Source organism: Geotrypetes seraphini, chromosome 4, assembly GCF_902459505.1.
Source record: "Geotrypetes seraphini chromosome 4, aGeoSer1.1, whole genome shotgun sequence".
NCBI lineage: Eukaryota > Metazoa > Chordata > Amphibia > Gymnophiona > Dermophiidae > Geotrypetes > Geotrypetes seraphini.
The window spans coordinates 88,696,991-88,723,596 of NC_047087.1; the positions used below are offsets into that span (position 1 = coordinate 88,696,991).

The following is a 26,606-nucleotide window of genomic DNA, read 5'->3' on the forward strand; positions in this document are numbered from 1 at the left end:
TTCTAAAAATGGAGGGAAAAGACCTTAGCAGCCTCTCAATAATACACACATACAAAAAAAATCAAAAACATGTGGACTAGTTGCTTCAATCATTGCTCTATAAACTTCCACTATTTTAACAGTATTCCTTTTAAGTAATTTTTTTCTTTTAATGAAAGAAAGCAAATCAACTAACAGCCTATAATTCATGATCAACACAGGTATGTAATTTTCGTTTCTAGGCATCATCGGGGCACAGAACGTTGTACATAACCTCCACCCTTCCTTTTGTCATTAAGGAAATGTGGAGGTTATGTACAACATTTTATGCCCCTGATAACACCTGGAAGCAGCATGCTCCATTGGGCATGAATTATAAATGAAATATTAGTTGATTTCCTATTTCATGAAAAGAATAAATATTTTAAATGATTCCTGTTAAAATATTGGAGGATTTTGGACCAATAACACCAATTATCCTGTGTATATTTTCTCTACCTAACACATGTCTAGGATAGCAGAATAAAGCACTGCTGTTCAGAAAGAGTGGGAATGTGTTGGAATTATTCATTCCCTTGTGAATCATTCTATACACTTCTTAAACCTGGAGAGCTAAAGTAAAATCCCAAAATATATCCATTTTGAGAAAAGGAATTTTTGAAGTGTTGCTGGCAAAGACAGTATAAGTGCCAGTAATTCTATCTCAGAAAGGGAGAATCCCACTTAGTAAATGCTTTTACAAGCAGTGAGCCAGGGTTAGCCAATGTCATAATTCAAAAATGAATTAGTGGAATATAGTTACCTGGTCCATTTAAATTCAGTGGGTGATGGATTTGCATCTGCATTACACTTAAGTTGAACGTTTTCCCTTCCCACAAACCAGTTTCCATCATATCCCGTCACAGAAACTTCAGGTTCATCTACAAAATAGAAACAGGTGCAAAATCTGAATGGATCCGGATGATTTCTTCTTATTTCCCATACCTTCATGAATACTAACTTTGTAAAGCTCTCAAGGTGAGGCACAATAGAAAAGGGCTAGCCTAAGGTGTTAATAGGTCTGTTACAGCATCTAGGTAAAAGTGTTTGAATTAAGATCTTCTTTCCAGGTCAAAATGGCAGTGGGATGCCCACAGAGTTGCAGCAATGAACATTACACATGTCCCTTCTATTATTTTTCTCCTGGACGCTGTTAACAACCTACATAGGTTCTACTCCATGTTTTATGGATTAGTGCCAGTTGCGTTTTATTCTTTTCCTACTTCCTCTCTTCTTATTCTATTTCTTATTAAAAAAATCCTTCTTAAGATAGGATATTTAAATCCATCTTTATTTAATACATATAGTAAAGTTCTTGAAATCTTATTAATCTTCCTTAGTAAACAAAGCAGCAACTAGCATGGAGAATAGCACTTGGTTGCTCTTCAATGAAGGCTCTTGACAAAGTATTCAAAGGCAAGAAGATAACACTCCAAACAAAGATCAGACTTGTCCACGCACTCATTTTCTCAATGGTCAGTTATGAATGCGAATGCTGGACACTATGGAAACAAGACAAAGAAGATTGATTCATTTGAGCTTTGGTGTTAGAGAAGGATATTAGGCATGCTGTGGACCGCCAGAATAACTAAAATTGATTCTGGAAAAGATCAAACTGGCTATGTTACTCGAAGTTACGACTGTCTTATTTTGGTCACACCATCAGAAGAGAGAGATCACTAGAGAAGGACATCATGCTTGGGAAGATTGAAGGAACCAGAAGAAGAGGGTGACCTACAATCAGATGGCTGGACATGTTGAAAACAACCATGGGGATGATACTGGAGGACCTTTCCGGACTACCACAAAACCAATTTCTTTTTAGATACACAATTCATCAAGTTGCTAGGCCTCGAGCACGAGTCAATGGCATCTAACAACAAGAAGTCTATTTTTAGCTGCATAGTTTTCAATTTTGGACCTCTTGTTATCTTCTTTCAATAATCAATCCTTGAAAACATATTTGCTTTGCTTAAGCTCTTACAGCTAGTACCTGCTTTCGCAAAAAGCAATGTTACTTACCGTAACAGTTGTTATCCAGGGACAGCAGGCAGCTATTCTCACTAGTGGGTGATGTCATCCGACAGAGCCCCGATACAGACATCTTGCAAGCATGTCTTGCTTGAAGAAACTCAGAAGTTTCGAGATGCCCGCACCGCGCATGCGCCAGTGCCTTCCCGCCCGATGGTCCGGGCGTGTCTCCTCAGTTCAGGTAGCTAGCAGAGAAGCCAACCCAGGGGAGGTGGGTGGGACGTGAGAATAGCTGCCTGCTGTCCCTGGATAACAACTGTTACGGTAAGTAACATTGCTTTATCCCAGGACAAGCAGGCAGGTATTCTCACTAGTGGGTGACCTCCAAGCTAACCTCAATGGGATGGAGGGAGAGTTGGCAACTTAGGAGAACAAATTTTGTAACACAGTTTGGCCAAACTGCACATCCCGTCTGGAGAAAGTATCCAGACAATAATGAGAGGTGAACGTATGAACCGAGGACCAAGTGGCAGCCCTACAAATCTCCTCAATCGGTGTCGATCTGAGGAAGGCTACAGAGGCTGCCATTGCTCTGACCCTATGTGCTGTGACCTTACAGGGAAGGGGTAATCCAGCCTGGGCATAGCAGAAAGAGATACAAGCCGCCATCCAGTTGGAGATGGTGCACTTCGATACAGGTCGTCCCAACTTGTTTGGATCAAAGGAGACGAAAAGTTGAGGAGCAGTTCTGTGTGGTTTGGTGCGATCCAAGTAGAAAGCCAAAGCACGTTTACAGTCCAGAGTGTGAAGAGCTGATTCTCCAGGATGAGAATGAGGCTTTGGAAAGAACACTGGAAGCACAATGGATTGGTTGAAGTGAAATTCAGAGACCACTTTAGGCAGGAATTTCAGGTGAGTGCGGAGGACCACCTTGTCATGATGGAATACTGTGAAAGGTGGTTCCGCCACCAAGGCCTGAAGCTCACTGACCCTGCGAGCAGATGTGAGGGCCACCAGAAAAACCACTTTCCAAGTGAGAAACTTTAGTGGAGCCTTGCTCAGAGGCTCAAAAGGAGGTTTCATAAGCTGAGAAAGGACAACATTTAGATCCCAAACCACTGGAGGCGGTTTGAGAGGAGGATTGACATGAAAAAGTCCTTTCATAAATCTGGAAACCACAGGATGAGAAGAGAGAGGTTTCCCTTGTAGAGGCTGATGGAAAGCCGCAATAGCACTCAGGTGGACTCGTATAGATGTCGACTTGAGACCAGACTGAGACAGATGTAAAAGATAGTCCAAAACAGAGGATAGGGAGGCTCGCTGAGGCTCCTTAGAATTGGATATACACCATGAAGAAAATCTAGTCCATTTTTGGGAATAGCATTGACGAGTAGCAGGCTTCCTGGAAGCCTCCAAGACATCCCTCACCGCCTGGGAAAACTGGTGCGGAGTTACGTTGAGAGGAACCAAGCTGTCAGGTGGAGAGACTGCAGGTTGGGATGAAGCAGAGACCCCTGATGCTGAGTAAGCAGTGAAGGAAACACTGGAAGTAGGTACGGTTCCCTGCTGCTGAGTTGAAGTAGAAGGGAGAACCAAGGTTGCCTGGGCCACCGAGGAGCTATCAGAATCATGGTGGCATGTTCGGACTTCGAACGCATCATAGGCAGATTGCATTAACTGAAGCCGAAGTTGGGACAGCGAAGCAACCACTTCCTCAAACCCAAACCTAGCCTGGGACTCGATGTATGGTGTGAACTTCCGAAGCACAGGTAGAAAAAATTCCAAGTAGGCTGCAAAGTGGAAATTGTAATTCAGGACTCGAGACACCATCATCGAATTCTGATAGATGCGTCGACCAAACTTATCCATGGTTCTGCCCTCGCAGCCCGGAGGCACTGAAGCATAGACCTGGCCAGGATGAGACCGCTTGAGCGAGGATTCGACCAGGAGGGACTGGTGAGAAAGCTGAGGACCCTCGAAGCCTTTATGATGCACCGTGCGGTACCACACATCCAATTTGCCAGGGACCGCAGGGATAGAGTAAGGAGACTCGAAGCATCGCATGAAGGTCTGGTCGAGGAGCTTGTGCAGGGGAAGCCGCAAGGACTCTGCCGGAGGACGAGGCAAGTGCATGGTATCGAGGTACTCCTTGGAATATCGAGACCCAGCATCGAGAGTAATGTCCATGTCATCTGCCATCTGCCTGAGGAACGATGAAAAGGACAGTTGGTCCGCCGTCGCTGGTCTGCGAGACGGACTAGAAGAAGAAGAGGCTTCAGGCTCCAGAGAGGCCTGTGAGCAACAGGACGAGTAGAAAACCTCGGGGTCCTTGAACTCCGGGCCCGGAGGAGGAGACCCAGTCAAAGCAGCATACCCCAACCGAGGCAATTTCTTCTGAGGCGAGACGGTCGAGTGCCGAGAGGAATGCTTCGAAGAATGTCTGGATCGATGCCTGGAAGGGGATCGAGCCCGTCTGTGAGAAACTGGGTCAGACGCCTCCAAGGAGCAGATCGGACTTGATGCCGTCGATCGCAGAGGCGGAAGAGTCGGTGCCTCCCCTGACGCTGCCCAGACTTGATAGGGGGTTCGGAAGAACTCGTCCTGCTTCCTGCTATGCCCAGGACTGGGTGGCCCCGAAGGTGGACGCCACACTGAGTCATGGGGCGGAGTAATCGGTTCCAAGGGAGGCAGGTCACTAAACGAGGTTTTCCTCGAGGGGATGGGCTCCAAGGGAGGCATATCACTAAGGGAGGCCCTCCTCGAGGGAATCGGTTCCAAAGGAGGCACAGCACTAACGGAGGACTTCCTCGAGGACCCGGACACCGCTCGCCGCTCCTCCTCGCCGAGCAACGAGGTCGTGCGGCGAGGAGAAGGAGGAGGGGCGGTCCGCCCCTCGAAGCCGAAGCTGGGAGGTCACCCTGGATGGTGGCAATCAGTCGAGGCCCCATGGTCTGCATGAGCTCCACGAACTGAGCCTCCAGAAGGGACCGCAACGAAGCCGATATGGAGGGATCCGCACCAAAAGGGGGCCCTTCCACACAGTCTCCGCGCTCCTTCGGTGCTGCGTGCTTCTGCTTGCCAGTCTTCGGCACCTTGAGCACCACCGGTGGAACTGTAGGGGTCGATACCTGCTCCGAGGAGACGGAGGAAGGCACCGGCGCCGAAGCCGGGGCCGAAACCGGTGTGAACGATGCCGGTTTCAGGAGGCCCGAAGCAGCCGGGGAGGCAGAGGGCTTCGCTGAAGGAGTCGAAGCACCCGTCGATGTCGAAGCTGCAGGATCCGATGAAGCTTCCATCTTGAACATGGACTCCCACAGTAGACAGCGGCGCTTAAACGCTCTCGCCGTCAGAGTGGAGCAAGGCCGGCACGATTTCGGGAAGTGATCCGGTCCCAGACACTGTAAGCAGCGTCGATGAGGGTCCGTGAGCGAAATCGCGCGCTGGCACTTGCTACACTTTTTGAAACCGGTAATTGGCCGGGACATAGGCTGGAAAAGCTCCGCCGCAAGGTCGAAGGCGCGGAGCCCCAGCCACGCGGCCGACCCGGTATCGGAAGGAAAAATTTTTTTTTTTTTTTTTTTTAAAGAAATCAAAGAAAGAAATAAATGCACAGGAGAGCCAAAAGAACTCAACCCGCGGCAAAATAGAAGGCAAAAAAAGAGATTCAATGGGCGCAAATTGAAGATAGACTTCTCAGCTCCGCGGAAGAAAAAGAACCGAGGAGATACGCCCGGACCATCGGGCGGGAAGGCACTGGCGCATGCGCGGTGCGGGCATCTCGAAACTTCTGAGTTTCTTCAAGCAAGACATGCTTGCAAGATGTCCGTATCGGGGCTCTGTCGGATGACATCACCCACTAGTGAGAATACCTGCCTGCTTGTCCAGGGATAACATTCAGCTATGGGAAACACATGAGCTCTTAGTTCATCCACATCTTCTACAGTTTAAAAGACATTTTTTGCACATTACCATGGCCAGAGATTTTGCACATTCCTAGAAGCAGCAACATATAGAAGTTTATTGAAAGACCCACTTTGCGTAACAGTTGCAACTGAAAGGGCCCATATAACTCAAATCCGAGGCAACCTGGGGTTTTTGTGCCAGCCCCAACACAGGAAATATATTGGATTAAAAGGATCCTCCTGAATCCTCCTTTTTCTCTAAGGCTCATCCAAACTCTGATCATCTAATGTGCAACAAAACTACCAAGCCCCCCAATCCTGGATTAAATGTAGAAAGATAGTTGCACTTCCTCAAAACTTCCTTTTCTAGGCCCAGCCTCTTAAATCCATAAAAACTAAGGTCTGGCTCCACCTTCTGTGATCCCACTCACCTAAGAAGCCTGGGGGAAGATGGGGGTTGAAGTTTAATGTTGCCATTATCAAGAATGATGTTGCCTGAGCATTAACAATAATCTTATGATAGGTGTCGGACTGCCAACAAAGGCTCGTCATGAAAAGATCTTTGAATGATGCTGCTGCAAATTTTCTACATATCATTAAGAAATCCCTAATCCCCCAGAGGTAATACTGTACTTGCAAAAATGGCCCTTGAAGTATTTTTGATGCATTTGTTTTTGTGGGAGGCTTTTTGGCAATTAATGAAGTGCTTTGCACAAATTTACATTACAGTAACCCATTAATAACAAATTTAAATAAACCTTCATTTATTTAGTTTGGACTTCTCATGCCTTTCATGCTGAATGGACTTGTGTAAAAACTTATTTACTGTGATATCACAAAAATGCATTTCATATGGAAATTGGTACAAAACACCTGAGATTTTGTTTTTGTTATTTCCAGGTTTTTACACAATTTTTCATGGAAGTATATATTGGGGAAGTCACTTCACACTTTTCTACAACATTTAGAACCTCATGTACTAACTAATTAGTATCTTACCTGGACCTTGCTTTGATTATAGAACATTTCAGGACAATAATTAGCCCTTCACTCATGTCAAATTAATAAAAGCTCATGCTGTGCTTTGGTGAAGTTCCAGAGCATGTAGAAACAACTGAGGTATTCCAGATAGATACATTTTGTTCTCATCTCTTCCAAAATTTCCTTTGATTGTAGAAACCTTCTGGTGACAACTACACTCTCATGTAAGGCTCAATATATACTGAGGATTATTCAACAGAATTGACTGCAATCAAGCCTGGTTGAAACTAATTATCAATTAAACTGAAACTAATTATCAATTAAATTTGGTCAATTGGGATGATCAAGTAACTAAGGGATCAGTTAATTTTTCACATAGATATGGGTGTTGTAGAACTTTTGTTTCTTAAATAAATAATATAAAAACTGTGTTGGGTGTTACTCAGGTTCCCTTTAGTACAGTATTTTGTTTAAAAGATCAAAAAACAGCAGGGGGACAGCAGAAGGGGGCAAAAACTTGTGTTGCATCACTGTATAACTGAATAACATTATACTATTTGGATTAACTTTAAACCATGCCCATGGAATGCTTCCATTCCATCCCAATAAATTATCAACTTAGCTCATTATAAGTTCTCTTCCCTTTAAGGTTGCTAAATTCTTAGTGTTGCCCTTATGATTTTGTCAATCTACTTCACATCAGTATGCTGCAATCCAGTTTAGTTTGATCTTGGGATCTAGAAAGGAACTTGGGACCTGGGTTGGCCACTGTTGGAAACAGGATATTGGGCTTGATGGATCTTCGGTCTGTCTCAGTATGGCAATTCTTATGTTCTTATGCAATCTTTTCAGGCAGTTTGGCAATGGAGGAGTAGACGGGGGAAATTTTTCCAGGCTTCAAAACTATTAAAATTCTTGGGAAATCCAGATTTCCCCTAAGACTAGGAAACTTAGATTTACGCCAACAGGTGGCCATAGCAGAAAAACTGAATGAATTCTTTGCTTCAGTCTTTATGGAAGAAGATGTAAGAGATCTACCTGAACCGGAAATAGTTTAAGGGTGATGATGCGGAGGAACTGAAAAATCTCAGTGAATCTGGAAGATTTACTTAGCCAAATCGACAAGTTAAAAAGGACCAGATGGTATACATCCCAGGATACTAAAAGAACTCAAATATGAAATTGCTGACCTGCTGTTAGTGACCTGTCGCTAAAATTGTCTGTAGTACCTGAAGATTGGAGGGTGGCCAATGTTACGCCGATTTCTAAAAAGGGCTCCAGGGGAGATCTGGGAAATTACAGACCGGTAAGCCTCACTTCAGTGCGGGCAAAATGGTAGAAACAATTATAAAAAATAAAACTGTGGAACACGTAGACAAACATGATTTAATGAGACAGAGTCAGCATGGGTTCAGAAGAGGAAGATCTTGCCTCACAAATTTGCTTGACTTGTTTGAAGGTGTGAATAAACATATGGATAAAGGTGAGCCGGTTGATATAGTGTATCTAGATTTTCAGAAAGCTTTTGGCAAAGTCCAGTTGTGGATTAGGAATTGGTTATCAGATAGAAAACAGAGGGCAGCGTTGAATACTTAAAAAAACAACAACCCAAGAACAGTAATTTCCCTATACAGAAATAAAAATATATATTTTATAGTCAACCACAAATAAACCTAAAAAAAAAAAGGGGAGAAAAACTCTTCTAAACCTTTAGGTGTATCCTTAACTATTTCTCCTCAAAAAGAATAAGATATTTAAATCTTGTGTTGTTCCTTCATATTTAAAAAGCTTTCCAATTGAATTGAATCCCAGAAAATATATTCTTTTCCCTGTAGTTGCACTAGGCATTTGAAGGGAAATTTTAAATAAAATGTGGCACCAATAGCCAATACTCTAGATTTTAATGAGAGAAATATTTTTCTTTTCATCTGGGTGGATCTGGCCACATCAGGAAATATTTGTACTATATCACCACAGAATTTTGCTTGCTTATTCTGGAAATATGTTTTCATAATTAGACTCTTATCTATCTCTTTAAAACATGTAATTAATAGGGTGGACCGATTTTGTATGGTATCAAGTAAGTCTTCTAAGAATTCAGTAAGATTTAAATCTGTTGATACCAATTGATCCACTCCTTTCTCTAAGCCTATTTTTTTCTTTTGTGGGTTATAATAACAATTTGAAATAGGAAAAGAATCTGAGTTTGGAAGTCCCAAAATTTCCTTTAGATATTTTCGAAACAAAATTTCTGATGAAATAAGATGCGTTTTTGGGAAATTAACCAATTTCAGATTCTTTGAACGAAGTAAATTCTCCATATGTTCCATTTTAGAATACATTACTTGTGAATCTTTGATAGCAATGTGGAGATTTGAGCCTCCGAAGCCACCAGACGCTTATCTAAAATATTTAAATTAGAATCAACATTTTGAAACTTTTGAACAATCTCTCCAGAAAATTTTGCGTGTTGCTTTAAAACTGATTGTAACATCCCCTCTACTATAGTATTAATAAGCCAAATGTCCTTTAGGGAAACATCCTGTGGAGGCTCAGATGACATCAGTCCAGCAGCTTCTTCTGTATATGATAAAACCTGAGGCATAAACTTAAATGTAAGAGTTGAAAATTCCTGATGAACTGTGTCTACATGAGTCCCATCTGGAACCACTTCGGTACCATTAACACAGGAGTCTTTAGGTGGGGGTGGAGGAGTCCTCTCTAAGGGACTTAGCAATGCTCCCGAGACAGTAGGTAAATCCCCTTGAGGGGTAGACATTTCATTGGATTGTAATATATGACGGTCCATGGGTCCAGACACTACTGGTGTGGAACTCTTGGATTTAACTTTCCATTTCCCCATAACCAACTTCAGGGAAAGAAAGTGCAAAACTATTTACAATTTGAAACCCCACAATAGTACCTGGAAAACTGTGGCTCCTCGCGGTTCCAAGGGGCAGACGTGCCCCTTAGGACACGCCCCTTTGGCCACACCCTGCGGCCTTGCCGCAGCCACAGTGTCTTTTGTAGATCAGAGGCCCCAGCTGACGTCACTCTCTGACCTTGATATTGCCTGTTGGAAACCGGCACCAATCGAGGAAGGAAATAATCCGACGGTTCTGCAGGCACTACTCCCCACAGGAGCAACTGTCCCTCACCAACATCTGGGAAGATAAGCAGCCCTCCGGAGAAAGTGCAGCCACAGTGTCTTTTGTAGATCAGAGGCCCCAGCTGACGTCACTCTCTGACCTCGATAGTGCCTGTTGGAAACCGGCACCAATCGAGGAAGGAAATAATCCGACGGTTCTGCAGGAACTACTCCCCACAGGAGCAACGGTCCCTCACTAACACCTGGGAAGGTAGACAGCCCTCCGGAGAAAGTGCAGCCACAGTGTCTTTTGTAGATCAGAGGCCCCAGCTGACGTCACTCTCTGACCTCGATAGTGCCTGTTGGAAACCGGCACTGATCGAGGAAGGAAATAATCTGACGGTTCTGCAGGCACTACTCCCCACAGGAGCAACAGTCCCTCACCAACACTTGGGAAGGTAGGCAGCCCAGGGTAGGGTTAAATGGTCATTTATCTCAATGGAGGAGAGTAAACAGTAGAGTGCTGCAGGGGTCTGTACTGGGACCGGTGCCATTTAACTTATTTATAAATGATCTATAAATTGGAATGAGTGAGGTGATCAAATTTGCAGATGACACTAAAACTGTTCAAAGTTGTTAAAATGCATACGGATTGTGAAAAATTGCAGGTGGATCTTAGGAAATTGGAATACTGGGCATCCAAATGGCAGATGAAATTTAATGTGGACAAATGCAAAGTGATGCACATTGGGAAGAATAACCTGAATCACAGTTACCGGATGCTAGGGTCCATCTTGGGGATAAGCGCTCAAGAAAAGGATCTGGGTGTCATCGTAGACAATACGATGAAGCCTTCACCCAATGTGTAGCAGTGTCCAAAAAGCAAATAGGATGCTAGGAATTATTAAAAAAGGGATGATTAACAAGACTAAGAATGTTATAATGCCCCTGTATCACTCTATGGTGTGACTTCATCTGGAGTATTGCGTTCAATTCTGGTCTCCTTATCTCAAAAAAGATATAGTGGCGCTAGAAAAGGTTCAAAGAAGAGCGACCAAGATGATAAAGGAGATGGAACTCCTTTCATATGAGGAAAGATTAAATTAAGGCTCTTCAGCTTGGAAAAGAGACGGCTGAGGGGAGATATGATTGAAGTCCACAAAATCCTGAGTGGAGAACGGGAGGTACAAGTGGATTGATTTTTCACTCTGTCAAAAATTACAAAGACTAAAGGGCCACTCGAAGTTAAAGGGAGGAAATTTTTTTTTCACTCAGAAAATAGTTAAGCTCTGGAACGCATTGCCAGAGGTTGTGGTATGAGCGGATAGTGCAGCAGGTTTTAAGAAAGGTTTGGACAATTTCCTGGAGGAAAAGTCCATAATCTATTATTGAAATAGATCTGGGGGAAGCCACTGCTTGCCCTGGATCGGTAGCATGGAATGTTGCTATTCCTTGGATTTTGGCAAGGTACTAGGCCACCATGAGAATGTACCACTTATCTGACCTAGTAAGGCTATTCTTATGTTCTCTCTATTTTGCACATGGCACTAATGCTTGCACTAATTGCGCTTTTGGGAGGGGAGAGGGGAGACACCCAGTGCCAGCATGGTCTTAATCCCCAAGGGTTCCATGCGGCCTGTATTAATCCTGGAGGTTTCAGATATCATATTGATGAATCCAGGACGTCCAGATGGCCCCAGCGGACACTCACGAGCTCCTTTCTGGGGTTTTGCGGCAGAACAATGGCTGCATTTTACTGGGGATGCACTTGCACTGCTCCCTGGCTCAAACCTGGACTTTTTTTCCTGGTTCTCACACCATCTGGGCACTAACTACCCCCCTTGTGGGACTAGAGGGGGGCTAGGCCTGTGGCGCCCACCCCCCTCACGCACCGTTCGACTCGTGGGATACAAATGATCCTCAGACAGCCATCAATCACAAATTTGGTATCAATCCAAAGTATCCTTGCCCGAGGAGTCCATCACACCTGTTTTTTAGGCAAAATCAAGGTTTTTGAGGCAAAGAGAATTTTATTTTAAAACTGGGAAATCCAAGATGGCGACTGTGGCAGCAAATTTAGCGCCGGGGGAACTACATTGGGGTCTAAAAACTAGCAATTTGGGGATTTTAGAGGTGGGAGAACATGACTAACCTCAGAACCCCCCCAAAAACAATTTTAAACCACCCCCACCTAATTTTGTTTTTCAGGCAACCTGATACTCACTGTGCCATGCAAGTGCTGAAGCAGTAAACAGCTTACAAGGAAAACTTCTGCCTCAAACAGCCTGAAACCTGAACTGCTTGTGATTTTGGACTGTCTCTCAAGCCCAACAAACAGACTGGAGACCTCAACCCTCACCGAACCTCGTGCATGTAAACTGGGGAGAGGAAGCAGTCAGTCCCGATCCTGGAAAAACTGCCATGGATCCACTCAGCCTGTACTCAAGCCTACTGCAGACGAAACTGGGGCGAGCTGTGCTCGCAAGGGATCAGTCCCTCAGTCCCCGAACTATAGTGCAGGATGTCCACGAGGGTGCAGTGCAAAGCTATGTGCCTCTTGGAAGCAGATCCTCAACCTCAGAGTCTACGCTCTCTGGCAGCCAGAGATGTCCAAAGAATGGGATTCTCTGCAACACCGAAAAGCCTCGGAAATGGTCCAAAGAAACAGAAAACCTAAAATATAATTGAAAAATAAATAAGAGTAGAAAAGACCAGCTCCTACCATCTCATTTGTAGAGAGCAACTGAGGAATTGGAGGACAGCCCAGATGGATGGGAGGCAGAACAAAGGAATGCTAATAAGGCTCTTTAAAAGAATTTTCGTGAGAAGGGATTGACTATCCATAGGTTCAGGAATAGAGTGTTTGTCGCACTAGAAACAGTCCTCAGTTTGAAAATTCTGAAAACATCATCTATAAAATTGTTTTCTGTTAAGTTTTTCATACTAAGGGATGAAGATTCTTTAAAAGAGGTGATATGGCCATAATACTTGACACATTTATTATACTGGGGGAAAAAAAGGAAGAGACAAGACAAATAAGACCAAAAAGAAGTAGTATGGTCAAGAACCAAATAAGATGATATGACAAATCTAACATTGCTACTTTAGAATTTTAAAACAACTTACAGATAAGAATATATTTAGCAAAACTTGAATTTGCTGCAGAAGGTTCAAAGAACTGGTATGTATACTTACAATGTATGTCTAACATATAAGGATATCTGATTTCCTTTTCCAGGGCGGGATGCTGAACCACACAAGTTATACGCCTTCCTCTTGCAAACCTGGTTGGAATCACCTTGTACTGGCTCACCACTGTCACAGTTTCGTTGGGAAAAGAAATGGAATTTGATTCCGTTGTTCCAAGGTTGCCTTCCCAGTGAATGCGTGCAGCTGGTTTTCCATTGGCAGCTGTACAAACAGCAGCCACAGTCTCATTGTCACCGTCTATTAAGGGGCTTAGTCCTTTTGTTAAGGTCACAGTGGGTTCAACTAAAAAAAAACAAAACCAAAAAAACCAAGATTATGGACTGATTTCAAACTTTGCTCATGATATTAACCAAAACATTTTGATGGACTGGTTTATTTGAATGTGAAAAACTTGATTAAAGAAAGGAATATAAATATTAAAATATTTAAGTATATTCTTAGTCAGGAAAATTTTTTTCAACACTGTAGATAGAATGTGAGATTTATTAATAGTGGCAACCAGACCAGTTATAAATAAGTGGGGAAAGCATGTTCATGTCTGTATTTGTGTTGTTTGTGTGTTTATCTTTGACTTGGAGAGGTAAGGGGAAGGACTGGTTTCAGTGAAGCGATAGCTAAACATTGTTTGTTTGGGAAAAATAAAAGGATAAATATATGAAACCATTTGATATCTGTAACCTGATTTAAAAGATTTTAAGATGACAGTATACAATGTAACCGGTACCAAAATACAAAGTTCAGTCACTAAGAGCACAAATTCTTTAACTGGGCACCTCTATTCAGGCACCCCAAGGATGTGAAGTAGCAGCCTTTTCTATAATGTGCACCTGGGTTCCTAGGCTCCATTATAGAATATTGGCTTAAACTTAGACACCCGCAATTACATATCATCCATAAAGCTGGCATAAATGTTGGCGTTTAACATAGCACATAAGTATGCACACAACTTACAGTATTATGTAAGTTAAGTGCGTTAACTTGAGCTCTGTCAACATGTATGCCTCCTTGCTTTTATGCACTATGTAAGTTAGGTGTGTCAGTACAGAATTGCACTTAGGCATGCTGCCAGCACTTTTACAGGTTAAATGTATAGTTATGTAGGTAAATGCTAGAATTCTGGACATTTAGGGGTAAATTCTATATATGTGCCTAAACCACTCCTCCCCCTGCTATTCTGTAAACCGTGTTTAAAGTTAAGGTGTGGTTTATAGAAAGCACAGTTACTTACTGTAGCAGGTGTTATCCAGGGATAGCAGGTAGATATTCTCACATGTGGGTGACACCATCCACGAAGCACCGGTACGAATAGCTTTAAAAGTGTATTACCACTAAGTTTCTAGAAACTTTGTGACTGCTTGCATCACGCATGCGCCTTCCGCCCGACATAGGTTCGCAATACCTCAGTTCCATAAGCAAGCTAAGAAGCCAACCAGGGGAGGTAGTGTGTTGTGAGAATATCTGCCTGCTGTCCTTCTATAACACCTGTTAAGTAATTAACTGTGCTTTATCCTAGGACAAGCAGGCAGCATATTCTCACATGTGTGACTCCCTAGCTTTCTAGAATGAGATGGAGGGAGTGTTGGCCATTAAGAAAATAAATTTTGCAATACTGCTTGGCTGAAGTGACCATCCCATCTGGAATAAGATTCCAGACAGTAGTAAGATGTGAAGTATGAACTGAGGACCAAGTAGCAATGTTACAGATCTCATCAATAGGAGTGGAACCAACCGAAGCTGCCATAGCTCGGACTTTGGGTGCTATGACATGCCCCCCAGTCGCAACGGTGACAGGTCAAAAGTGCACGCCGAGACAACTGAGCGCAAGGCGGAAGCCCGTGCCGAATAAAAACAGTGTTTTAAGGGGCTCCGACGGGGGGTGTGGGGGGAAACCTCCCACTTTACTGAATACAGATCGTGCTGGCGTTGTGGGGGGTTTGGGGGGTTTAACCCCCCACATATACTGAAAACTTTACTTTTTCCCTAAAAAACAGGGAAAAAGTTAAGTTCCCAGTATTATGAGGGGGTTACAACCCCCCAAACCCTCCCCCCAACGCCGGCGCGATCTGTATTCAGTAAAGTGGGGGGGTTCCCCACCAACACCCCCCGTCGGAGCCCCTTAAAACACTGTTCTTCTTCGGTGCGGGCTTCCGCCTTGCGCTCAGTTGTCTTGGCGCGCCTTTGTCGCCACGCGCTTTTGACTATGAACCATCGCAACCCAGCCTGAGCGTAACAGAAGGCAATACAAGCCGCCAACCATGCAAAAATTGTTCTCTTGGATACAGGCAATCCTAACTCGCTAGGATCAAAGGAGATGAACAGTTGAGGAGATGTTCTATGTGGCTGAGTACGCTGTAGGTAATAAGCCAAGGCTCGTTTGCAGTCCAAAGTATGAAGAGCCATTTCTCCAGGATGAGAATGAGGCTTGGGAAAGAACACTGGAAGCACAATGGATTGATTGAGATGGAATTCAGTGACTACTTTTGGAAGGAACTTTGGATGGGTGCGAAGCACTGCTTTGTCATGGTGGAATACTGTAAAAGGCGAGTCGCCACCAGCGTTTGAAGCTTGTTCACTCGACGAGCAGAAGTAATGGAGATAAGAAATACCACTTTCCAAGTAAAATATTTAAGATGAGCTGAAGACATTGGTTCAAAGGAGAGTTCATGAGTCTAGAGAGAACAACATTAAGATCCCAAACCACCCCTCCCCTGGGGGAGTGGCCAAGATGACGGCACCTAACTGGCATTCTTAAGACTGGTCTCGAGTTTGCTGGTGTTTTTCCCCGTGATTAAAAAAAAAATGCCGCATAAATGGAGGGGTTTGTGAGGGTGCCTACCTCCTCGAAGCCCTCGCAACTGCTGAGGCAGCTTTTCGATTGAGCAATTTTTGCCAGCAGACTGCTTACAAGCTGGCGAAGTAAGTCCCTCTGCTAGTGTAGCTGGAGAAAGGTTATCTTCGCTGGGACCTGAGATTTCGCTATCGCCACCACTCTCAGTGCCGCCTCTTTGTCTGGCTGAAACTACTCCCGCTGAAGTGGGGAAGGAGGTTGCCAGAAATGCGCCTGAAAGTCCTGCAGAGGAAGGAGCTTCTGCCGACAGAGAACATTGTAGGAGCTTTGGCTCCTTCCAAGGAGGTGACTTTAGAGGCCATTTGGAAGGTTCTACAAAGACTGGATGCAGCGACTCAGAAGACATCGAAGGAGGTAAAGGCACTGGGAGTGAAAATTGATGCTATTTTTAAGACTTTAGAACGTTCTAATACCGAAATGAAAAATTCTATTACCATTATACAATCGCCCAAACTTTATGTGACTCTGTACTATTTTAAACAACTCCAATACTTAAATACTCAAGGAGTGACTATCAGGGAGTTCAAAATCCACCATTTCATACGAAATTGGTGACAGTGGTACTCTTCATTATTCCCTTCACAGCTTTAAACATTTCTTTTTTAAATTTTAAGAATTATTCTTATTATTAAAGTCATTACGTTTAAATCTTTGAATCAAATGACTTATCTTTAATCCTTCCTGGTTCCCCTTCCCGATGCATTTCGTCTGTCTTTATCAAGGTCGGGGAAACAAAGATAAAGGGTAAACTTATCCCATCTCCATTTGACATTCAATCCCTTCAGGGGTTTAGAAATAGGGTAATTAAAGACAATACAGCTTTACATAAGAAAATCGAGAATATTGAAGATGAACTCTAACTGAAGTGGTTTTAAAACCTGAGTTGGATAAATGTAGAAGATAATCCAATACTGAGGATATAGAGGAGGATGAAGCATGATGATGATGAAAGGTAGGTACACCACATAGAAAAATGTGTCCACTTCTGTTGGTAGCACTGCTGTGTAGAAGGCTTTCTGGATGCATCCAAAATAAGCCAGACAGGATCAGACAGATAACAACAATAACAATTTTTATATACCGCAGGACCGTGAAGTTCTATGCGGTTTACAATGATTAAAGATGTTACAGATAGAGTGGAATCAACAAAGTATAGACTTGGTGATTGACAGTTCTAGAGATCATTTGCTGAGGGCTAGGACTGTATAGGTTGGTTTCCTAAGTATTTCAGGAACAGATGTGTTTTTAGACGTTTCCTGAATTCCCTACAGGTAGTAGGCATGAGTAATTTTTCTAGGTCTTTACCCCACAGAGCTGCTTGATGTGAGAAAAGATGTTGGTGATGACTTTTAAATTTACAGCCTCTGACCGGTGGAGAAACAAAGTTTGGGTGTGAGCTTCGCCTATGTCTATTGGTTGAGAAAGAGAAAAGGTATGTTATATATTTAGGGGCTAAGCCATAAAGTACCTTGAAGCAAAAACAACCAAACTTGAACTTCACACGTGCCTCCATCGGCAGCCAGTGTAGAAGTCGATAAGGTGTTACGTGGTCAAACTTCTTCAGTCCACAAAGTAGTCTGACCGCTGCATTTTGTACCAGTTGCAATTGCCGCATATTCTTCTGGGAAAGTGCCAAGTAGGCGATGTTACAATAATCGAGTTGGCTCAGTATAAGGGATTGTAACAGAATTCGAAATGATGAGACATCGAAGTAAGCTTTGATGGACCGAAGCACTGATGTCAAGTCAGGTGCAAAGACTGAAGACTTCGATGTAAAAGAGATTCTTAACTCTGTGAGAAGAGATGGAAAGATCTGCAGAGGTATTGGTTCCTTGATATTGAACTGAAGTAGAAGGGAGAACCATGGTTGTCTGGGCCACCGAGGAGCTATGAGGATCATGGTGGCCGACTCTTGTTTTGGCAAGCTTCTTGAGAATGAGAGGAATTAGTAGGAACGCATAAAGAAGAAAAGCATATATGCCTGTAGACACTGTGGAGAATACTGTCTGGAGCAGAACTGAAGCAGTTTGGGGGGGGGGGGAGGGAGCAAAATCTGATGCAAACCTTTGGTGTTGAGCGTCCACTCGTGCAGCCAGAGAAATCTGCTGAGTTTCTCGGCGAGAGAATTCTTCCACCTGGGCAAACCTAAGCTTTCAATGAAGAAATGGAAGCCGAGATGAAGCGAGAATGCAAAAGCGGTAACACGATTATTATGGGAGACTTCAACTATCCCGGGATAGACTGGAGTCTTGGAAGCTCAAAATGTGCCAGAGAGACTGGATTCCTGGAGGCTATACAGGATTGCTTCATGGATCAACTTGTTAGAGAACCAACGAGAGGGAATGCCACTCTGGATCTAATCCTAAATGGGCTAACAGGACCTGCGAAGAAGTGGAAGTAGTGGGACCGCTGGGAAACAGCGATCACAATATGATCAAATTCAAAGTTGAAGTAGGAATACCGAAGGGAAAGAGAACCATAGTGACAACTTTTAACTTCAAGAAACAAAACTACAAAGCGATGAGAGTAATGGTAAGGAAGAAACTTAGGAATACCTCAAAGAAATGGCAGACTGTAGAGCAAGCCTGGTCTTTATTCAAGGACACGGTGATTGAGGCGCAAAATCTACATATACCGAGATTCAGGAAAGGGTGCAAAAAGAATCGAACAAAAGACCCGGTGTGGATAACCAAAGAAGTAAAGAGAGCGATAGGTGATAAGAAGAATTCATTCAGGAAATGGAAAAAGGGCAAAACTGAGGAGAACTGGAAAGAGCACAGGAAGAATCAAAAAGAATGTCACTGTGTGGTTATAAAAGCCAAAAGAGAATATGAAGAAAGGCTAGCCAAGGAAGCACGAAATTTCAAACCGTTCTTCAGATACTTTAAAGCAGTGATTCCCAACCCTGTCCTGGAGGAACACCAGGCCAATCGGGTTTTCAGGCTAGCCCTAATGAATATGCATGAGAGAGATTTGCATATGATGGAAGTGATAGGCATGCAAATTTGCTTCATGCATATTCATTAGGGCTAGCCTGAAAACCCAATTGGCCTGGTGTTCCTCCAGGACAGGGTTGGGAACCATTGCTTTAAAGGGAAGCAGCCAGCTAGGGAGGAGGTGGGACCACTAGATGACGGAGACAGGAAGGGAGTGGTGAAGGAGGAGAAAGAAGTGGCGGAAAGACTAAACATGTTCTTTTCGTCTGTATTCACAAAAGAGGAAACATCCAACATACTGGAACATGAGCAAATCTTCAAAGGAGCCCAAATAGATAAACTAACATCCATGGAAATAAGCCTTGAAGACGTATGCAGGCAGTTAGAAAAATTAAAAACTGACAAATCGCCGGGCCCAGACAGAATCCACCCAAGGGTTCTGATAGAACTAAAGGAGGAAATAGCGGAACTACTACAGCAAGTTTGCAATCTATCCCTGAAAACAGGCGTGATCCCGGAGGATTGGAAGATAGCCAATGTTATGCCCATCTTCAAAAAGGGATCGAGAGGTGACCCGGGGAAATACAGACCGGTGAGTCTGACCTCAGTTCTGTGCAAAATGGCAGAAGTGCTAATAAAAGACAGCATCAATGAGCATTTTGAAAGAAATAAACTTCTAATCACAAGCCAACATGGATTCTGCAAGGGGAGATCGTGCCTAACGAACTTACTGCACTTCTTCGAAGGAATTAACAAACGGATGGACAAAGGGGACCCCAAAGACATCGTATATTTAGATTTCCAAAAAGCCTTTGACAAGGTACCCCATGAACGCCTACTTCGGAAACTGAAGAACCATAGGGTGGAAGGAGATGTACACAGATTGATCAGAAATTGGTTGGCGGGGAGGAAGCAGAGGGTAGGAGTAAAAGGCCACTACTCGGACTGGAGGAGGGTCATGAGTGGTGTTCCGCAGGGGTCGGTGCTCAGACCGCTGCTATTCAATATATTTATAAATGATATAGAAACAGGGACGAAGTGTGAAATAATAAAATTTGCAGATGATACCAAACTATTTAGTGCTACTCGGACTAAAGAGGACTGCGAGGAATTACAAAGGGACCTGAATAAGCTAGGGGAGTGGGCGACGAGATGGCAAATGAAGTTCAATGTAGAGAAATGTAAAGTATTGCATGTGGGAAGCAGAAACCTGAGGTACAGCTATATGATAGGAGGGATGTTATTGACTGAGAGTACCCAAGAAAGGGACTTGGGTATAATAGTGGACAAGACAATGAAGCAGTCGGCACAGTGTGCGGCGGCCGCTAAGAGAGCAAATAGAATGCTAGGTATAATCAAGAAAGGGTATTACGACCAGAATGAAAGAAGTGATCCTGACTTTGTATCGGGCGATGGTGCGCCCGCCATCTGGAGTACTGCATTCAATATTGGTCACTGTACCTTAAGAAGGATATGGCGATACTCGAGAGGGTTCAAAGGAGAGCGACGAGTTTGATAAAAAGGTATGGAAAACTTTTCATATACGGAGAGAGTGGAGAAACTGGGGCTCTTTTTCCTGGAGAAGAGGAGGATTAGAGGGGATATGATAGAAACTTACAAGATCATGAAGGGCATAGAGAAAGTGGAAAGGGACAGATTCTTCAAACTTTTGAAAACTATAAGAACGAGAGGGCATTCGGAAAAACTGAAAGGGGACAGATTCAAAACCAATGCTAGGAAGTTTTTCTTCACCCAGCGGGTGGTGGACACCTGGACTGAGCTTCCAGAGGCGTGATAGGACAGAGTACAGTAATAGGGTTCTAGAAGGGATTGGACAATTTTCTGAAGGAAAAGGGGATAGAGGGGATAGAGTACTACTACACAGGTCTTTGACCTGTTGGGCTGCCCCGCGAGCGGACTGCTGGGCACGATGGACCTCTGGTCTGATCCATCATAGGCACTTCTTATGTTCTTAGGAGATCTTGTCTTTGGCAGAGATTTTTGAGATGAAGGCTCTGAACAAGTATCATAAGCCTCAGTTGCAGAAGCAGAGAAATCATTGTCTGTATCAGTCTATAAGTCAAAATTAAAAATGAGTTTTGGTGAGTGTGTGTCGAGAGGATCGACGCTTACGATGACTCCAGTACCGATCCAAAGAAAAGGAGGAGGTATGTCATGAACCTCTCTTGCGTTTGGAAGTGCATGATGAACAGTGCTTCCTGGACTTCGAACGTCGAGAAAAAAAACGTTGATGTCTTGATGAAGTGGATCGATGCATTGATGGAGAACTTGATCGTCAATGCGATGATCGATATCTAGGAGAAGAGCGTCAAGAGGATCAATGGTGACTGGATGAGGATCCATGCCGACATTCTACAGAAGAGTTGGCTGTGGTACGAGCTCTCGAGGCAGTATGCTCAGACTGGGCTGGTACCGAAGGTGCATGAAGTTTGAAAAGACCACCCAGCTCCCTTTGGAACAGCTCATCGAGCTGTTTTCAAAAGGAAAACACTAGTACCTTTGGCTTCTCTGCCGGTACCAACAGTGCAGCGGCTTGCCTCGGAGAGGGTGACCTCGATGAGGATGCATACCTTGAAGGAGACACAAGCCATATGAGTGGGTGTCATTGCTTGATCTGCATAAAGGGACTCTATGCTGTTGCGACCTGTGACGTTTGTGGGGAAGCTGGCTTACCCAATGGTGCAAGATTTCCCGATACTGATGTCATAGTAACAAATAGTATATGATGGCAGATAAAGACTCGAATGGTCCATCCAGTCTACCCAACCTGATTCAATTTAAATTTTTTTTCTTTTTCTTAGTTATTTCTGGGCAAGAATCCACAGCTCTGCCCGGTATTGTGCTTGGGTCAGGCAATGCTCACTCTAGCTCATCTACACCATCCCAGCCAATTAAGAACATAAGAATTGCCGCTGCTGGGTCAGACCCGTGGTCCATCATGCCCAGCAGTCTGCTCACGCGGCGGCCCTCTGGTCAAAGACCAGCACCCTAACTGAGACTAACCCTACCTGCTTACATTCTGGTTCAGAAGGAACTTGTCTAACTTTGTCTTGAATTCCTGGAGGGTGTTTTACCCTATGAGACTACGGAAGAGTGTTCCAGTTTTCTACCACTCTCTGGGTGAAGAAGAACTTCCTTATGTTCGTAAGGAATCTATTGCCTTTCAATTTTAGAAAGTGCTCTCTCGTTCTCCCTACCTTGGAGAGGGTGAACAACCTGCCCCTATCTACTAAGTCTATTTCCTTTAGTTCCTTGAATGTTTCAATCATGTCCCCTCTCAATCTCCTCTGTTCGAAAGAGAAGAGGCCCAGTTTCTCTAATCTTTTGCTCTACGGCAACTCTTCCAGTCCCTTAACCATCTTAGTCGCTCTTCTCTGGACCCTTTCGAGTAGTATCATGTCTTTCTTCATGTACGGTGACCAGTGCTGTAGCACCATGGCCCGGTACAGCGGCATGATAACCCTCTCTGATCTGTTCGTGATCCCCTTCTTTATCATTCCTAGCATTCTATTTGCCCTTTTAGCTGCCGCCGCACATTGCGTGGATGGCTTCATCGATTTGTCGATCAGAACTCCCAATTCTCTTTCCTGGGAGGTCTCTCCAAGTACCGCCCCGGACATCCTGTATTCGTGCATGAGATTTTTGTACCTACATGCATCACTTTACACTAATCCACATTGAACTTCATCTACCATGATGCCCATTCCTCGAGCCTGATTATGTCATGTTGCAGATCTTCGCAATCCCCCTGCATCTTCACTATTCTGAATAACTTTGTATCGTCCGCAAATTTAATCACCTCACTCGTCGTACCAATGTCCAGATCATTTATAAAGATGTTGAAGAGCACAGGTCCAAGCACCAAGCCCTGCGGCATCCCACTGGTGACGCTCTTCCAGTCTGAGTATTGTCCATTTACTCCCACTCGCTGTTTCCTATGCTCAAGCCAGTTTTTAATCCACGTGAGTATTTCACCCTAGATTCCATGGCTCACAATTTTCCGAAGTAATCGTTCATGTGGAATCTTGTTGAACACCTTCTGAAAGTCCAGATATACAATGTCGACCGGGTTGTATTTGTCTATTTGCTTGTTTACTCCCTCGAAGAAGTGCAGCAAGTTTGTCAAACAAGATCTGCTTTTGCTGAAACCGTGCTAGCTAGTCCTCATCAGACCGTGTCCATTAAGGTGATCAATGATGCACCTCTACCATCTTTCCCGGTTCTGAGGTCGGTACTGAGGTCAGACTCACCGGTCTGTAGTTTCCTGGGTCCCCCCTCAAACCTTTTTTGAAGATCGACGTAACATTCATTACCTTCCAGTCCTCCAGAATCTTTCCCGATTCAATTGACAGATTGGCTATTAGTTGAAGCAGTTCAGCTATGGTCCCTTTCAGTTCCTTGATGACCCTCGGATGGATGCCATCCGGTCCTGGGGATTTATCGCTCTTAAGCCTATCAATCTGCCTGCATACCTCTTCTAGACGGACCGTTAACCCTGTCAGTTTCCCATTTTCACTTCCAGCATATAGCTTGATGGGTTCAGGTATGCTGTGTATATTCTCTTTGGTAAATACAGCCGCAAAAAACATGTTCAGTCTGTCGGCGATTGCTTTGTTCTCCTTTAGCGCTCCCTTTATTCCTTAGTCATCCAAAGGTCCCACCGCTTCCTTCGCGGGTTGTTTTCTTTTAATATATCGAAAGAACGGCTTAAAGTTTTTTCCTCCTTGGCTATTTTTTCCTTGTAGTCTCTTTTGGCCCCTTTTACCTCCTTATGGCACCTGCATCATTGATGCTTGTGCTTATTCCAGTTTTCGGCCGTTTTTTATCTTTTCTACTCCTTAAACGAGGTGGTTTTTTTTTTTCTCTGATCGCTTCCTTTACCTCTACAGTGAGCCACGCCGGTTCTTTTTTCTTTTTCCTCTTTGATCCCTTGTTGATACGTGGTATATATAGGTTTTGCACCGTATCCTTAAAAAGAGACCAAGCTTGCTCTAGCATCTTTACAGTGTTTATCCTCTTTTTAATCTTCTTCCCTACCATGCGTCTCATCCCTTCGTAATTCCCTTTTCGGAAGTTTAACGCCATGGCCGTCGTTCTGGACCGATGTTTCGCCCCTATTTCTAGGCTTTACAAAAGGTAAATCGTGCCAAACGAACCTGATTGAATTTTTTGATTGGATGACCAGAGAGCTGGATCGAGGACATATGCTAGATGTAATTTACTTGGATTTCAGCAAAGCCTTTGATACAGTTCCTCATAGGAGGCTGTTGAACAAACTTGAAGGGCTGAAGTTAGGACCCAAAGTGTGAACTGGGTCAGAAACTGGCTGTCGGACAGACGCCTGAGGGTGGTGGTTAATGGAAGTTGCTCGAAGGAAGGAAAGGTGACTAGTGGAGTCCCTCAGGGTTCGGTGCTGGGGCCAATCCTGTTCAATATGTTTGTGAGTGACATTGCTGAAGGGTTAGAAGGAAAAGTGTGCCTTTTTGCAGATGATACCAAGATTTGTAACAGAGTAGACACCGAAGAGGGAGTAGAAAATATGAAAAAGGATCTGCAAAAGTTAGAGGAATGGTCTAATGCCTGGCAACTAAAATTCAATGCAAAGAAATGCAGAGTAATGGATTTGGGGATTAATAATAGGAAGGGAGGAGAGACTGCTAAGGAAAGCTATGGAAAGATTGCTAAGAAAGACTGCTAAGGAAGCTATGGAATCACGGGGTGCAAGGGGAGGTCCACCGATGGATCAAAAACTGGCTGGCGGGCAGGAAACAGAGGGTTGGAGTAAAGGGCCATTACTCAGATTGGCAATGGGTCACGAGCGGAGTTCCACAGGGGTCGGTGCTGGGACCGCTCCTGTTCAATATATTTATTAACGACCTGGAGGCGGGAAGAAAATGTGAGGTTATTAAATTTGCGGATGACACTAAACTATACAGCAGGGTCAAAACCATGGAGGACTGCGAAGACCTCCAAAAAGATCTGACAACGCTGGAAGAGTGGGCCAAAAAGTGGCAAATGAGCTTCAACATAGGGAAATGCAAGGTCATGCATGTTGGAAAAAAGAACCCGATGTTCACTTACAAGATGGGGGGATCACCGCTAGGGGTGAGCAACCTTGAAAGAGACCTGGGAGTGATGGTGGACACAACATTGAAGGCGTCGGCGCAGTGCGCCACAGCCTCAAGGAAAGTGAACAAAATGTTGGGTATCATTAAGAAAGGTATCACGACCAGGACGAAGGAAGTCATCCTTCCACTGTATCGTGCAATGGTGCGCCCGCACCTGGAGTACTGTGTCCAGTACTGGTCGCCGTACCTCAAAAAAGACATGGCGATACTTGAGAGAGTCCAGAGAAGAGCAACTAAGCTGATAAAGGGTATGGGGGACCTCTCATATGCTGACAGACTGAAAAAGCTGGGGCTTTTCTCCCTGGAAAAGCGACGACTCAGAGGAGACATGATAGAAACCTTCAAGATCACGAAGGGCATAGAAAAAGTGGACAGGGACAGATTTTTCAAATTAAGGGGAACCACAAGTACAAGGGGGCACTCAGAGAAATTGAAAGGGGAAAGGTTCAGAACAAACGCCAGGAAGTTCTTTTTCACCCAGAGGGTGGTGGATACATGGAACGCGCTGCCGGAGTATGTGATAGGCAGAAGCACGCTACAGGGCTTCAAAGAGGGTCTGGACAGGTACCTGGAGGACAAAGGGATTGAGGGGTACAGGTAGGAGTAGAGGTACGGTTATAGGGACAGGATTAGAGGTAAATTATAAAATTAGTCAGAGACCACTGATGGGCCGCCGCGGGAGCGGACCGCTGGGCAAGATGGACCTCTGGTCTGCCTCAGCGGAGGCAACTTCTTATGTTCTTATGAGAGAAGCTGACCCCAGTCGATCGCAGAGAGTGTTCCCTTCCCTTCTCTTTTTTTCCTCTCCCGACTAGCCCGCTTCTGAATTCTGCTGCTGCCGCCGCTGCTCAACATAAAAAAAAAAAAAACGGCTTGAATAACTTATGCTCCGGGGGCTAAAGTGTGCTTGTACCGGCTTCCCTTCTCTTCCCTCTGAAACCGGAAATTATGTCGGGGGGGGGGGGGGGGGAGAAGGGAAGCCGGCACGCACATGTTAGAGCCCCGTTCGCGGGCTAAAGCGGCAGACAGGTCAGTGAAGCTTGCGATTTGCTCTTCTTGCTGCCAGGTCCTACCTATTTTCTGTTTCCTCAGAGGCAGGACCCGGCAGCATTTCTCCCAATAGGTCGATCTTGGGCCGATCAGCCTTCCTCTCCCCGATGTCAATTCTGCCATCGAAGAGGAAGTTCTGGCCAACGGAACTTCCTCTCCAACGGCAGAATTGACGTCGGGGAGAGGAATGCTGGTGGGCCCGAAGCAGGGAGAGCTTGGCCGGCGGCCTGTTATCCGATGGCAGTGGCTTGGGGGAGGGCAGGGAGGGAGAAAGAGGGCAGGCAGGGAGACAGAAGGAAAGAAGAGAAACAGAAAAAAAGAAAGGGGGCATGAAGAGAGAAAGAAAGAGAGGGCAGGGAGAGAGGAAGAAAACGTTGGGGGGGGGGGGGATGAGGTCAGGAGGAGAGGAAGCATACAGGCTAAAAGAAGGGAAGAAAGATTGGATGCACAGTC

The 26,606-nt window shown here is 44.5% G+C and overlaps 1 protein-coding gene across 5 annotated transcripts in view; it reads right to left on the reverse strand.

Annotated features, from left to right (window-relative positions):
• Nucleotides 1-26,606, reverse strand: part of NECTIN3 (nectin cell adhesion molecule 3) — a 240,774-nt gene that overhangs the window by 111,646 nt on the left and 102,522 nt on the right. For all 5 annotated transcript variants that reach the window (XM_033941926.1, XM_033941925.1, XM_033941927.1 and 2 more), the window contains 2 exons: nt 13,156-13,452; nt 782-899 (listed from right to left, as the gene is read on the reverse strand). In XM_033941926.1, the coding sequence (XP_033797817.1) occupies nt 782-899; nt 13,156-13,452 (415 nt within the window). The remainder of the gene's footprint in view (nt 1-781; nt 900-13,155; nt 13,453-26,606) is intronic.